This window comes from Cavia porcellus, unplaced genomic scaffold, assembly GCF_034190915.1.
Source record: "Cavia porcellus strain 051 isolate PalLab524CR breed Dunkin Hartley unplaced genomic scaffold, mCavPor4.1 scaffold_22, whole genome shotgun sequence".
Classification (NCBI taxonomy): Eukaryota; Metazoa; Chordata; class Mammalia; order Rodentia; family Caviidae; genus Cavia; species Cavia porcellus.
The window spans coordinates 53,094,690-53,109,812 of NW_026947505.1; the positions used below are offsets into that span (position 1 = coordinate 53,094,690).

At 37.1% G+C, this 15,123-nt stretch overlaps 1 protein-coding gene across 1 annotated transcript in view; it reads left to right on the forward strand.

The window, feature by feature from the left end:
• Positions 1 to 11,333, forward strand: part of Cfap206 (cilia and flagella associated protein 206) — a 46,556-nt gene extending 35,223 nt beyond the window's left edge. Inside the window, exons 12-13 of the mRNA XM_023564074.2 lie at positions 6,356 to 6,499; positions 10,895 to 11,333. Coding sequence (XP_023419842.1) covers positions 6,356 to 6,499; positions 10,895 to 11,125 — 375 coding nt within the window. The 3' untranslated portion in view covers positions 11,126 to 11,333. The remainder of the gene's footprint in view (positions 1 to 6,355; positions 6,500 to 10,894) is intronic.
• The last annotated feature ends 3,790 nt before the right edge of the window (positions 11,334 to 15,123 follow it).

Genomic DNA, 15,123 nt, shown 5'->3' on the forward strand with positions numbered 1-15,123 from the left:
AATACAATTGAACAAAACCATAAAGAATAAAACCGACAAAACCAAAACATTGGAGATATTGTAGGTCTTCAAAAGTAGATAAAAGTCAACGAGAATGGGCGTCATAATGAATCTCATTATCTTCTCAGCTGATGCCTAAACTTTTGAACCTGATACTATCCAGCAAAACAGAATAGAGGAACCTCAGTCAAAAACAAGATGGTGAGAGTAATACAGGGCTTCAAATCGAGATAATAGAAAGTCAAAGTGGGTTACTATATTATATCCTGCTATATTTTTCCCTTTAATTAAATGCATAAAAATAAAAAAGTAAATAATGGAGTGGAGATTGAGAAAAAAGAGGGCATAACAGCGAAACAGGGCAGATCAAAACATAACCATTTAAGCAGAATAGTGTTTCACCACCAGATAATCCTGACCCAAAAATAGTTACCATATTGACTCCCTCCCTGAAGTCCTTGAGTACAACTTCATATACTGTAGCATTAAGTATATCAAAACAATGTAAAACCATTTAAGAGAATGACAGCATTATAGAGTATTTAGAATCGACTAACAGAAAATGAACAATGGTCTCTGTATAATCTCCTTGTCTTTAAAAGGTTTTTGCTTATACTATCGTACATAACAAAATCCAATAAGATACAACCTGTTTAGACCATTGGAGACAGAAGAACAAAAGCTAGATGAGACTTCAAAACAAGATGAAAAAACCAACTCTTTGATTCACTGATTCTTTGGATTGTTTTCTTAGTCTCTATTGCATTGATTTCTGCTCGGATTTTTATAATTTCCTCTCTTCGTTTGGCTTTGGGCTTGACTTGCTCTTCTTTTTCTAGATGTTTGAGGTGTAGCATCAGGTTATTTATTTGTATTCGTTCTGTTTTCCTGATGTGGGAACTCAATGCAATAAATTTTCCTCTGAGGACAGCTTTCATTGCATCCCACAGACTCTGGTAAGTTGTATCTGCATTTTCATTTTCTTGTAGGTATTGTTTAATTTCTTCTGTGACCCACTGATTACTCAAGAGTGTGTTATTCAGTTTCCATTTGTTTGTGGAATTTTTGCAGTATCTTTTATCATTAATTTCTAATTTCAGAGCGCTATGATCCAATAACATGCAAGGGATGATTTCAACTATTTTGCCTTTGTTTAAATATGTTCTGTGAGCTAATATATGGTCTATTTTAGAGAATGACCCATTTACTGCTGAGAAGAATGTGTATTCTGATGTTGTTGGGTGGAACATTCTGTATATGTCTATCAAGTCCATTTGTTCACAGGTGTGATTCAGTTCTGTTATTTCTTTGCTCATTTTCTGTCTGGTTGATCTGTCCCTTGGTGTCAATGGCATGTTAAGGTCTCCTGTTACAATTGTGTTACTGATAATTTGAGTTTTCATTTCTGTTAATAGTTGTTTTATATAACTGGGTGCTCTGCAGTTTGGTGCATATATATTTAAGATAGTTATCTCTTCCTCTTGGAGTTTTCCCCTAAAGAGTACGTAGTGACCTTCTTTGTCCTTTATGATCATTGTTGGTTTAAAGTTCACATTGTCTGCAAACAGAATGGCTACTCCTGCTTTTTTTTTTTTTTGGATTCCTGTTGCATGAAGTATTGTTTTCCATCCTTTGACTTTCAGTCTGTGAGTATACTTCTGGGTTAGATGGGTTTCCTGTAAACAGCATATGGTTGGATTTTGTTTCTTGATCCATTCTGCTAGTCTGTTTCTTTTGATTGGTGCATTGAGACCATTTACATTAATGGTTATAACTGTTAAATGCTGGTTTATTATTGACATGTTATCTCTCTGCTGTTGCATCTTTATCTTTCTGTTCTGTTTAATTATCTGCTTTGCTTAGTGGTTTTTTCCTTTGTGTATCTAAACTGTCTTTCAGTATTCTTTGCAGGATTGGCTTGGTGGTCATGAAGTTCTTCAGCTGTTCTTCGTCATGGAAGTATCTTATTTCTCCATCAATTTTGAAGGACAGTTTTGCAGGGTACATCAGTCTAGGTTGAAAATCATTTTCCTTTAGGATCTGAAATGCTTCACTTCATGCTCTTCTTGACTTTATTGTTTGTGCTGAGAAGTCCGCTGTGATTCTGATAGGTTTTCCTTTCTAGGTGATCTGTCTTTTCTGACAGCTTTTAATATTCTATTTTTTTGTTGGATTTCTGGGATGGTGATTATTATATGTCTGGGTGTAGTTTTATTTTGGTTATGGCTATTTTGAGTTCTATGTGATTCATTAATTCTGACGTCAGTTTCTATTCTCATGTTTGGAAAATTTTCAGCTATTACTTCTCTAAATATCCTCTTGACATCCATTGTTATCACCTTCTTTTTCATTTATTCCTATCAACCTTATTTTTTTTCTTCATGTCATCTTGCAGGTGTTGAATTGTTATTTCCTGACTTCTTGTTATTTTTAAAAGATCGTTTTCTGTTCACTAGCTGCAATCTTGTCTTCGAGGTCTGAAATTCCATCTTCACTTTCATTGAGGCAGTTTTTACAACTTTCAATGGAATTTTTTATTTCTTGCATATCTCTTTGCATCTGCTGCATGTATTCTGTTTGTTTCTTATATTGTTCATCTAGGGATTCTATCTTTTTGTTTACCTTCTCCAATGTTTTAACTGTGTCTTCTTTGGATATGTTCAGCATCTCTTTCATTTCTTTTATCATTTCTTCATTTACCTGGGAGATTATTTCTAGTTTGAATTCCTTTAAAGCTTCCCAGAGTTGCTTCTTTATCTCAGTTGCTACTATTTCAGGTATTTCAGGTGTATGGCATATGTTTTGTTTTATCTACATAGCTCCTAAGGTTTCTTGGGATGGGTTGGAGGCTTGAGATTATATTTTGGTCTTTTGTTTTGTCATTTGCTATATTTCCGTGTTTTAAGTGTTATTCCAAGGCTTCCCCTGGGCCTGTTGGAAATCCTCTTCTATGCTCTCAGCTTCTGGGACTCTGGCCACCCAGTTCCTCAGATTGAGAGAGGGTCACTGGGTGTGAGGCAAGCAGGCCCATGCCCTGTTGAGCTGGTTCAGTGCAGTAGGAAGCCACAAACTTCCCTTGCAAGGATCTTAAACTCCCTCCCTGGGCTCGGGATGGTATGGGGACACTCAGTCCAGGCTGTCCAGTTTCCAGAATTGAGGGCGCAGGCAGGCAGGCTCAAATCCCCAGAGCTGTTGGACCGCACAGGAAGCCAGAAAGTTAGTGCAGCAATTGTTTCTAGTTTTAAAGAGGATAAAATCCAGGAAAATAAAACAGAATAAAACCAATGAAAATAAACCAGTATAAGTTATACAGGATTTTGAAATCTTACAAAATCAACAATAGTTACCAGAATGCCTTTTGTTGTCTTCAATATAGCTGCAGATACTTCAGACATAGCAAAAATGGAACAGAATAGAAACAATAAAAACAAAACAATGAATGCAATAAAGAACTTTAAAACAAGCCAATAATAAATCCAAAATGGCTACCATAATATGTCTTGCTGTCTTTTTAATAGCTGCTCACGCCATCAGATTTAACATAATCAAACAAAACAAAAGAGAATAAAACCCAATCCAAGAAAACAAAGAAAATGATATGGTTTCCAGATGGGAATCACTTCCTGATGAGGTCTTGTTCTCTCTCTCTGCAGTCCATGAACTGCACTGACTTATGGAGAGAAGCTTGTGTTTGGCTGTCCCCACTCTGGCAGCAGCCAAGATAGCCTCTTCTATAAGTGGTGCTGAAAAAGACTTAAACTACACCCATGCCTATCACCATGCACTCAACTAAAGTAAAAAATCTAAAATATTAAAACAAAAACATTAAATACACTAGAAGACAAAGTGGGTATGGGGAAGGCAGAGAGTTCATGAAGCAAAACCAAACTGCATGGAAATACATCAAAGAATCAATAAATGGGATCTCATCTTATTAAAAAGTTTTGCACGTCAAAAGAAATCACCAACACAGTGAAAAACCCACAGAGTGGGAAAAATTTTTAGCCAACTCTTCCTCAGACAAAGGCCTTTTATCTAGAATGTATAAAGAATTGAAAAAAATCAGGCCCCCAAATTCAAATACCCAATTAAAAAAATGGGTATCTGAGACGAACACACAATTCTCAGATAAAGAAACACAAATGGCTAATAAATATATGAAAAATGTTCAATATCACTGGTCATTCTAGAAATGCAAATTAAAACAACATTCAGATATCATCTCCAGAAAGAATGGCTAACATCAAGAAATCAATGAATAACAAATGCTCAAGGTGCTATGGGGAAAAAGGAACCCTTTTTCACTGTTGGCAGGAGTGTAGACTGGTAGAATCTCTGTAGAAACCAGTGTGGAGATTCCTCAAAAAATTAGGATTAGAGGTTCCATTTGACCCAGCTATTCTTCTTCTCGGTATTTTCCCAAAAGAATTAAAAATATCATACCCCGGCAATATACATGCATCTATATAGCTGCACATATCTTGGAAACAACCCAAATTCCCATCAACTGAGGAATGGATAAAGAAAAATGTGGTATTTTTACACAGTGAAGTACTACTCAGCTACAAAAAATAAACTTGATGCTTTTCATAGGTAAATGGATGCTCCTAGAGACCATACTTATAAGTGAAACAAATCCGACTCATATATGTGTTAACACTGTATTGTCTCACTAGTGTAAGGAACTGAAAGTTACAATAGAGTGAATGGGAAAGAAACTGCTCAAAGGGAAATCATATTGTTTGGTCAATTTTGCATGTAATTTGAACAACTATTTTGAAGATAACAATATGTAATATAACCATTGTTTAAATTCCTATCATCTTATTTTGGAATCCTGTATTATTTTTGTTGTTGTCATTGTGACTTTTGTTGGTTTTTTTTTTGTTTGCTTAATTGCTTTTAATTTTTCTGTGCTTTTTTTCCCTCTTTAAAATAAAACAAGAGTATAAACTATTCATGAATCAATGAGGGAATCTGATAGGTGTTATAGTCAGTTTAAAAGAGAATCCTGAGCCAGGTGGGTGACTCATGCCTATAATCCCAGCACCTAGGAGACTGAGGCAGTAGGATCACTACCTGTTTAATGCCGGTCTAGACTACAGTGAGCTCAAGTCCAGCCTAAACTACATATAAGACCCTGTGTCAAGAAAGCCATCCAAACAAACAAACAAACAAACAAACAAACAAACAGAATCTCTTAACAGACACGTTTATAGATCTGATGTATTCAAATAATGTGTAAATAAAAGCAATACTTATTTAAAGGGTATTTGGTTGAATCTCTAAAGATAGGCTAGACATTATGTGTCTATAGACCAAAATTACTTGATCTCATTATTAGTTATTAGTAAAATAGCTCAAACACAAAAGAAAGCCTAAGGCTGATAACAGGAAAGATGTGGTGTATACACAATACCCACGAAAGTGAGTTTTCTTCTATATTTCATGGAGGAATTATTGCCTCATTATTTACTTATTTACTTGTACTGCACAGTATGGTTATCTTTAGTGTGTTTTTATCTACCAACAGTTATGATATAATCATAATTTTAAAGGCAGAAGCTATATATCAAATGGTAGACATTTCATAATTACCTGGTAATGGATTTGGAGAAAGAAGTTAGTATCTTCCTTCTCTTCTTTACTATGAACTCAGTTCCTCAAACTTTTCCCACTCCCTCCAACAAAATCACGTGCAAAACTACTGTATTTTGGTAGACTGGAATTACTGGATGTTTAATTTTGGGTATTCAGCAGAAAAAAACCCTCAAAACTTTGCTAAATATGCTACAGATGCATAGGTAAAGAGGTTTTGATAGTTTAAACCAAGATGATTTACACCTAATATGTAATAGTTTATTTTTGTTGTTGTTTTTCTTTTCTTTTCTTTTCTTTTTTTTTGAAACACGATCTCACTATGTAGTCCAGGCCATCCTCGAACTCACAGAGATTCTCTTGTCTCAGCTGCTTGAGTGCTAGGATTTCAGGCCTGTGCCACCATCCCCAACTGTAATAGTTATTTTAAAATTCTATCCATTTGTAACTAGTTATTCACTCCTGCTAACAATTGTGGAACACAAAGAAGGACAACGTACATGGGCATGAGGGATGTTTTCCCTTCCATAATAGACTTCTTCCATTAACCTCCATAAAGTCATGCACAAAGATATAGTATTTGGAAAAATAATTCTGCTCAGCTCAATTATTATGAGTTTTTTTGTTGATATTTATAAGTATACTTCATGTTCTAAAGTTATTGTTTTTCTAATTTGGTGACAGTTTTACCTAAATATTTATCTATAGATAATGGTTATGTTTTGCAAGTACTAATCACAAAATTCCATTTCTTTAGATGAGAGATGTTGACAAACATTATGTAAAACCAATTACCAAGTGTGAAAGTGGCACACAAACAGACACACACATATTGCAACCAACTATTGTGCAGTCATATGAGTGGAATGAATGGGAACTCAGAAGAAAAGCTATAAAACTGGTTTGTAACTATATTTTCTAAAGTTACTCATAGGTTGGAGAATTTTAATATGTTGTTGTGCATAGATTTTGTAAGTTAAGTTATTTATATACAATAATGCATTCTACGCTGAATTCTTTGTTAACATTAAAACAGCAAAATTTACTTTGTAAATTGGATTTGAATTATAAGCATATTTAGAAATACAGAAGCATGAAATTACTATCAAGTGATATCAGCCAGTGAATAGCATGATTATATGTATTTAATAGTTCAAAAATTTGGAGTTAGATTTTAATAACTTAATTTCTAATCATTTAAAGCCTACTCCATTTGGGAAGCATTTTTTCTTTTAAATCCATGGGTCTGGTCTGACTCTCAATCTGTTTTGTCTAGACACCAGGCTTATGAATCCTTTTGATTCTCAGTCACCTTAATCAGAATAGGTGCCTCACCTTAAAACTATGTCTGAAACTCATACTTTTCCCACTCAAAGGAATTTCCCCAACTTTCCCTTTTTTGCAGTATAATTTTTTAAAATTTTTAAATTATTTTGAGGGTGTAAAATACAACAGAACAAGACAGAACAAAGCCAATTGAGACAGTGTAGTGAAGTTGGTACAGAACTTCACAGTAGGTTACTGGGATAACAGTAATAGGTATCACAGTATATCTTATCTTAGTTGTTCTTTCAATCACATATAGCAAAATAAAATGAAATACAGAACATTATAGAACTTACCAAAGCAGAATATTGAATAGAGCAATACCACTAATCAGAATAAAGCAAAACAGTGGTTAAAATATTTGCCTTCAAAAAGGTGGTAGAAGGAAATCTCCCTTATTTGCTACATTGCATATGGTCAACCTCCTAAGAGATGCTCAGATCTCTGGTTCCCATCTGCTAAGGGGGGTTAGGGGGAGTGGGATGTTTGATTCTCAGCCCGTGTACCGGTAGGCTCACTATTGCTTAGCAGTGAGGCAGGCTGGTTGCTTGGTTTTTAAGCACCCTAAGTTCCAACATGGTGTGGATCTCAGGAGACACTGGTGGCTCTCCCCCTGGAGGGGCTCAGCCTGTCACACCACAGCCGCTTACCAGGGAGGCGAGCTGGTTGCTTGGATTCCCAGTGCCCTAAGTTCCAACATGGTGTGGATCTCAGGAGTCACTGGTGGTTCTCCCCCTGGAGGGGCCGCAGCCTGCCACACCATAGCTGCTTACCGGGGAGGTGAGCTGGTTGCTTGATTTCCCAGTATCCTAAGTTCCAACATGGCGCAGATCTCAGGAGTCACTGGTGGTTCTTGCCCTGGGGCGGCTACAGTTTGCCGAGCCACAGCCACTTACCAAGGGGATGAGCTGGTTGCTTGGTTTCCCAGTGTCCTAAGTTCCAACATGGCACGGATCTCAGGAGACACTGGTGGTTCTTCCCCTGGGGCAGATGCAGCCTACCATATACCGCAGCTGCTCACCAGGGAGGTGAGCTGGTTGCTTGGTTTCTCAGCACCCTAAGTTCCAACATAGCCCAGTATCTTATCATATTAAACAACAAATATTTACAGTATGAATTGTTGTACCCCAAAAATGAGATGACGTCCAAAAAGAAAGAGTGCTTCATTTAAGCTGGCACCAGCGGCACAGTAGCGTTGCAATTTGCAAAACTGTGCAACTAGGTTAGATTTTTGGGAGGCTTATAAAGGGGAAAATCTGCAAAGCAGGGATGGGAGGGGGTAAGAGTGAGGAAGGCTTTTTGTTCCCTATTTGATTTGGGGACAGAGCTTCTGGCTTAGTTAGTTGCCTTGAAGAAATTTTCACAGCTGGTGGTCAACAAGTTCCTTATTTACAGACACTTGTGGTCGGCTGATTCCAGGAACAACTCTCTTTCACAAAGGGGGACAAAGGTTGAGACAGAGCACAGGGTTACCAGGGTAACAACACATACAGAACAAGATGGCGGCATTTTAGTTACAGCACAACATGAATGACATTAAGAATGTGTCTGTAACCTTTTCCTAGAATATTTTATCTATCTCTTTAGGTGTGGAGATAAATGAAGGCTACCTAAATGAGAACACAGAGGCTATCTATTCAGTGCTTACAACAGCACACATGATGGACTCAGCCATCATGATTTGCCTTTGGCAGACTAAAAACACAGGCAGGGAAATGGGAAAGATTTAGGGGGAAAAGAGGGAAAGCTTCAGATGTCCACTGGAGGGTGGTGACACAGGAAACTGGAGGCAAACTAACAAAAACAGGGTATTCTGTGTGATTGGTTTTGTGAGCATATCTGGCTTTGTCTGCTTGGTCCTGAGCTAGGGAGGTGGAGCAAAAAGGGAGTGGTGGCCACATCACAGCGACTCTGGCCAGATTGCTACAGCTTCAGAGGTCACAATGTGTTTTGTTGTTGTTGTCTGTCTTTTGAGACAGGGTCTTGCTATGTAATGCAGGCTGCTTTTCACTCTCTTATGTAACTCAGGCTGGCCTTGAACTGACAATGATTCTCCTCTGTGGACTTTCCAGTGCTGGAATTAGAGTTGTGCACACAGTGCCTGGCTCAGAGGTTGCAATCTGGCTTTCTGAACTGATTGGTGTAGAAGTGAGCCAGAGTTCTGTTATCATATGTGGTTTAGCTTTCTTTTTGTTTGTATGTTCAATCTGTGATGGGTTTCTCACTAACTAGGATTCTACTGCTATCCTCTCTGGCGGCAGCATTTCAGTTCCCTGATTTCCTAGAAAAGGATCAGGTTCCATATATACATTCGAGATCATTGTTCCATTTTCACTCCTCTTAGTTACTTTTTTGTAGAAATTTCCTGTTCTTTTCTATTATCTACTAAACTCATGTGAGCTTGTGGTACATTTATTGGGTAATATATATCCCACTACCTTGTTCTAATGGGGATAATAGGCTAGCAGGTAATACTGATACACTAAAGTATTTCTGTGCCTTTTGGTGTAACAGAAGTGAAACAAAACTTATAAATTAAATTACATGACATTTTGAAGTTGATCTTGAGATGCAAAGAAAAAGAAGGAAGCAGTGGATGGATTAAGGTATGAGAACAAGACAGAGATACAGATATGGGATGGAAATGTTAAAACAATGGATAGTCAGAGGGCCTAAACTTTATACTGCTTGAACTTTCTGTTCCTAGTATTCAGTTCCCATGAGGTTTTACTCCCACCTGAGACTTAACAGTCGCTGAGCATTGCATCATGTGGAATGCAGTGCTCTGAGGATAACTAACTCAGGCTGTTCATGAGATAAAGCTGAGTTTACTGCTTGTACCTTAAGAGAAAACTTCACCTCAAAATAAGAATGGCAAATGCAGAATTTATTGCGAATATGAAATTTTTTAAGGGAAGTCTTTCATTGCTTAAAGTAGGTTGAGGGTTTGAATGGGACTAGACAAGGAAACAGTAGTCAAGCCTTGGTGGGAATGGTATAGTGAAGATTTTTGAGACAAAGAATTCAAAAGGGGTGGGGTGAAGGGCAGTGGTAGATCTACTTGTGAAGCATGGAGGAGATCCTGTGTTTAATTCCACACATCGGAAAAATAATTCAACTTTCAGGGTAGCATCAATGTACAATCAAGTTATTTGATTGGGCAAGAGTATCTTGGAATAGTGAAATTATGCTATTGAAGACAGGGGAGTAATCATGTCATATTACTGTAGATATTGTGTGGAGGAAAAAGGTATAGGCTCTCAGCTCAAACCTGAATGTCTGCTCAACTTCTAGGTGTCTCTTTTTCACTCATGCTATAATACCTTATGAGCTTTTTCTTGTCCTCTATAATCTCATCAGCACTTACATACTTTTTTTAATGGAGCTGGGGATGGAAAATAGGGCAAGTACCGTACTCCTAAGCTACATACTTCACCCCTTATCCTCCTCTTTATTAGCTCTTTCTTGCTTTTCAGCCCACATGATCTGTTCAACTTCATGTTTACAAGTAATTCATAAAGGTAGTAAGCAAGATGAAGAATAATGTAAATATAAACTGACATCATCAGGGCTTTTTATATTGAAAACGAAAGGTGAAGCCTAGTTTGTAAAGACTTTTATAAATCTTAAACTTTTATCTTAAAAAATATGAAAAAATCTAAGTTGTATAAATCTTAAAGTAGAATAATAAAGGAATTAGAAAATTATTTTAACAAGTAATTGAGCTCATGACTATGACTCTAATATTCTTTGGGGTGTTCATTTGCATCATTTTATACATTTCCCAATTTTTAGTAAAAGTTGTTTTTCTTTCAGTCCAGATCTTCTAATATTCTAACATTTTAAAGAAATATGCTGTTATCAGATTAATTTCTTTGTAGATTGAGATGATAGATATTAACCAGTGTTCAATATTATACGTTGTTTATTCTTTGAGAAATGGTAATTCCTATTTTCTGTTTCCACTTAGGCCAATTTACGTCAGAAAATTACTCACTCGGTACAGACTGATCTCAGTCACATGAGAAGAGAAAATTGCTCACAGGTTTACCCTGCCAAAGATGCCAACACCCAGACCATGAGGCAAGATGGCACGCAAGTGCCCAGGCCCCAGATTTACCTGGCTGGTCTTCGTGGTGGACCAAGCAAAGTAACCCACGAGGTTAAGGTGGACCTAACTAGAGCTGTGGATGAAACCTAGAGACGACAGCCTCAAACATCAGCTCCTGCTTTAAACAACAACAAATACTGAAAAGTATTTTACATCCGTGAAAATTAATTTTGTGGGGGTGTCACATTCACTGAGTGTGTGAATGTTTATTTGATTCTCATATTCTTTCAAACTGCTGTGAAAAGCTAGAAGTTATGTTCCGTAACACAGTTTTCATTCCATTAAAATTCAAAGAAAATTCTGTCCATGTATCTTCTTTAAAAAAATCTTTTAGAGAAAGTTTGGCAACATAAGATTGAAATTATGATGCCATTTTGATAATCCTGTACTGTAAGTTTATTATGACTGGATTAGAAGTCTTATTTCTAAAAATCACATTTAATATTAAAAATTAAAAATTTAATACTCAAGCAGTATTTTCAGCTTTCTCAACTACTGAATGTTAACACTGATTATATTACTATATGATAAAACCTATCTGTTTGGCAGTTACTGCAAAGCTCCACATGACATCTTTTAAAACCTGAAATTTTACATAAGACCTATAGTTCTTTGAAAAAAGTCAGAGTATCTATACAGTAACGTCTGGTTGGCATTCCTCTAAGTGGTAGCTTTGCCCTCTCACAGGACGGGCACTTCCAGTCCTCCACTGTCCACCCCGGCTCCTGCTGCCCTTTAGGCTCCCACTTCAGCCTTCTGTCTTATTTGCCTGACTCCGGCTGTGGTTAGGGCTCCGTGCATTAGTGACACCAAAATTTTAGAGATTGTTTTACATACTTCTAAGACCAACTCATGGATAAGAACAGTTCCAGAAGGAGTGTTTATTACATGGGCTTTAACAGGTGGGGTTGGGGTTGGCATGTGATTTATATATAGCAGTTTATCTTCACAAGCTGATTTTTTTTTTTTTTTTACTAAGAGGTCTGTATTACTTGTTTTCTATGTAGGATCAATGCTGTTTGTAACAGGAATGTGTTTTAAAACCCATTTTCCATAGACATTATAAAGGTGGCTGAGTGAAGAACAATAGTGATATTTAGCTTTTCAAATTGAATTTGATATTTTTATTCCTTTGGGCATTCCAATTCCAGCTCAATCCAAAATGATGGTTTACAGCCATTCTTTTTTTTATGTTTAGGAATTAACAGACATAATCAAGTTCATGATGTTTGGTAAATTTTCCTCTCCAGCTCTTGCTGTAACCACCAGCTAAGCAGCCTATCTTTAATATCATTTTTAAACTGAAGTGTAAAAACCATGACTATTTACATACAAGTAGGTCTGAAGTTCATCTTTATCTTGCGTCTGCAGAGTTGGGTCCTCCTTCCTAGGAGCAGGGAAAGCTTCCAGACTGCTTGTTCTTTTCTCTGTACTGTGCCCTGGTTTTCCAGCTTCTGTGTAGTTTCTAATTTTCTTTTCAGTTCCCTCCCAATTCCCTGACATCCACTTTTTTTCTCTTTGATATTTTCCAGGTGTTTGGGTTCTAGGTCCTAGGGAGGCTTTATTTTGCTGCTGATTGCTGCTCTGCCACTTTGGCTCTTTCTTTTGAGTTTATTTGTAGATTTGATATAAAAGAGAAAAACACAATATTTAATATTCTGGACCTGAATGGTTTCAGTTACTGTAATGGTCTGCTGCGTCCAGCACAGTTGTTGAACTTCCCAGGGTGAGGACCGTGAAGAGCAGTGACAAGGTGAAGACCAGACACAGAGAGCTGGGATCAGGTGGAGCTCCTCTTTCCAGATGGGAGGAAAGGAACTGACCAACCACTGTAGTGCATTTATTTAAATATTATCAACTTGGTGTCTTGGACACCCCATTGCCTAGTAATCTATATCCATGGAATCCTAAGGGGTTGGTGTTCCCCAGCTGGAACACCTTTTTGCCTGGTCCTCTCACTGTTCTGCATCAGGCTTGCCTCGCCCCTGCATGTTTGATTAATCTCCATCTTCAGTCACTCCCCACAGTGGTCTTCATTGTGGAATGTACTCTATTGTCACCCCATGAAATTCTTTTTGCCCTCAAACAGCCTGATCAGATTTCACTATTTCTGTGATGATTTTCCTCATCAATCATAAAAGAATTGGTTCCTTTCTTGGATTTTCATTGGATATTAGTCATTCTTTTATTATAATACTTAAATAGAGTCAGTGTTCATCTTTATTTTGTCTCACGGTGAATTTCTATCAGACTAACTGCTTTAGTCATCTTTATATCCTTGACATTTATATAGTATTTTGTAGGATGAATGAATGAAATTTTAAAAAGAATGAAGGGACAAACTAGAAGCAGGTTTTTGGTTGAGTGTTTTAAGGGTCAAGGTGGGGGCTTATAAGTTAATAGTAAAGTATTACAAAAGAAAAAAGAAAAAGATTATTTTTGGGGAAATAAAGCTGAGTAGATTTGGTATACTTTTTGGAGAACTTTGAAGGTAAATGAATAGTTTGTCTTCCTGTAGTAGGCCATTAGAAAACCACCACAGATTCTTGATTCTGGAGAGGGAGGAAATGACTAGGAAGTTGTTGCAAGAATATGGGGTACTTGCTGATGGACAGTATGAAGGGACATTTAATAACAACTGAGGAAAGGGAAAGGAAAATCAAAGTATGACCTCAGGGTCTTAACCTGGGAGACCAAGGATAATTAGTTGCGATTAGTGTTTAAATATGTGTCTAATACTATGGTTCCCTGAAGTATAGTTGATTCCATGATCTAGGCCAAGGGGAAATCAATATTGATTTGGAACTGCTTGCAGTCAATTTTTCAAAAAGCTGACCAGACTTTGTAAAGGAGCAGGTTTACAAGGGTCACATTTGGATATTTAAGCAGAGTATATATATATATATATATATATATATATATATAAAAGTATAAAAAGAGTATATATATATATATATATATATATATATATATATAAATTAACATATATGGTTAATTTGAGAACACAACAATACCCCAAAATGGGAAGAGAGAAATTGTACAGAGCACTTATAAAGAAATGGTATTTTAATCCTTATATTTAACTTTTAATCTTTAAAGTCAATTTCAAGTACAAGTGTGAGTTTTATGTTTAACTATGTATGTACAAGTACATACACAGAAGTGAGCTGAATAATTCCACAAGTGTAAACTGTATCCATTACAGGAAGATGTGATTAGCTCCATTGAGCATACATAGGTAGAGAAGGGAAGAACAAACAGTGCTCCAAAATGAGACTAATCAATGACAATGCCAACTCTAGTTTCCTGGAAACACATCCTAATATTAATATTATGCTAATAAGGCATGCTAAGTTTCCCAATTAACAGGCAAGAAACAGCTGTATGAATAATGACAACAAAGTGGTATGAAAGATTTACCCCTCAGCTCTTTAAGACATTTTTGGGGGAGAAATCATGCTACAGAAGGTGCTACTGGGCAATTTAGAATCTTGTATACCTGTTCCTGTATTTTTAAACCAATACATATATCTTAAACAGCACTCACTTTAACAAGGAATTATTTCTAATTTCGTATGCTAATAAATGTTTAGTTAATGCAAAGATTATAGTGCTTCAAGTGCTTGTTGATACAATCAATACTGCTGAGACTGGTTATCTGAACAGTTAGAATGTCTGGCTAGTCAAAGACAAGGCTGTAGTGCACACGACTTACGGGTCATATATAATACAAATTATACTTTATACAAAAGGTAAGCGAGGTGGAAGTTATAAAAGCCGACGAAAATAATGTGTTACTTTATGAATTCCGGGATCTTCTCTAACAGCTTCGACGGGAATCACCAAGTCCAACTGCAAATCCTCCGGTGCGCCTCGTAGTCCTCGTCCTTGTGAGAGTCCCAGAAGGCAAGGCTCGGCTCCCTTGATTTCGCTTCCTTATCTGGCCTGGGTTTGTCAGAATCACTCCTCCGAACCTGCTGTCACACGTGTCACCACAGGCCCGGCTGTGGAGCACACCCCCGCTCCTCTCCTCTGGGGCCGGAGCGCGCCGCCCGGCGGACGCCGCGGGCTGCTCTAGGCCGAGCGTC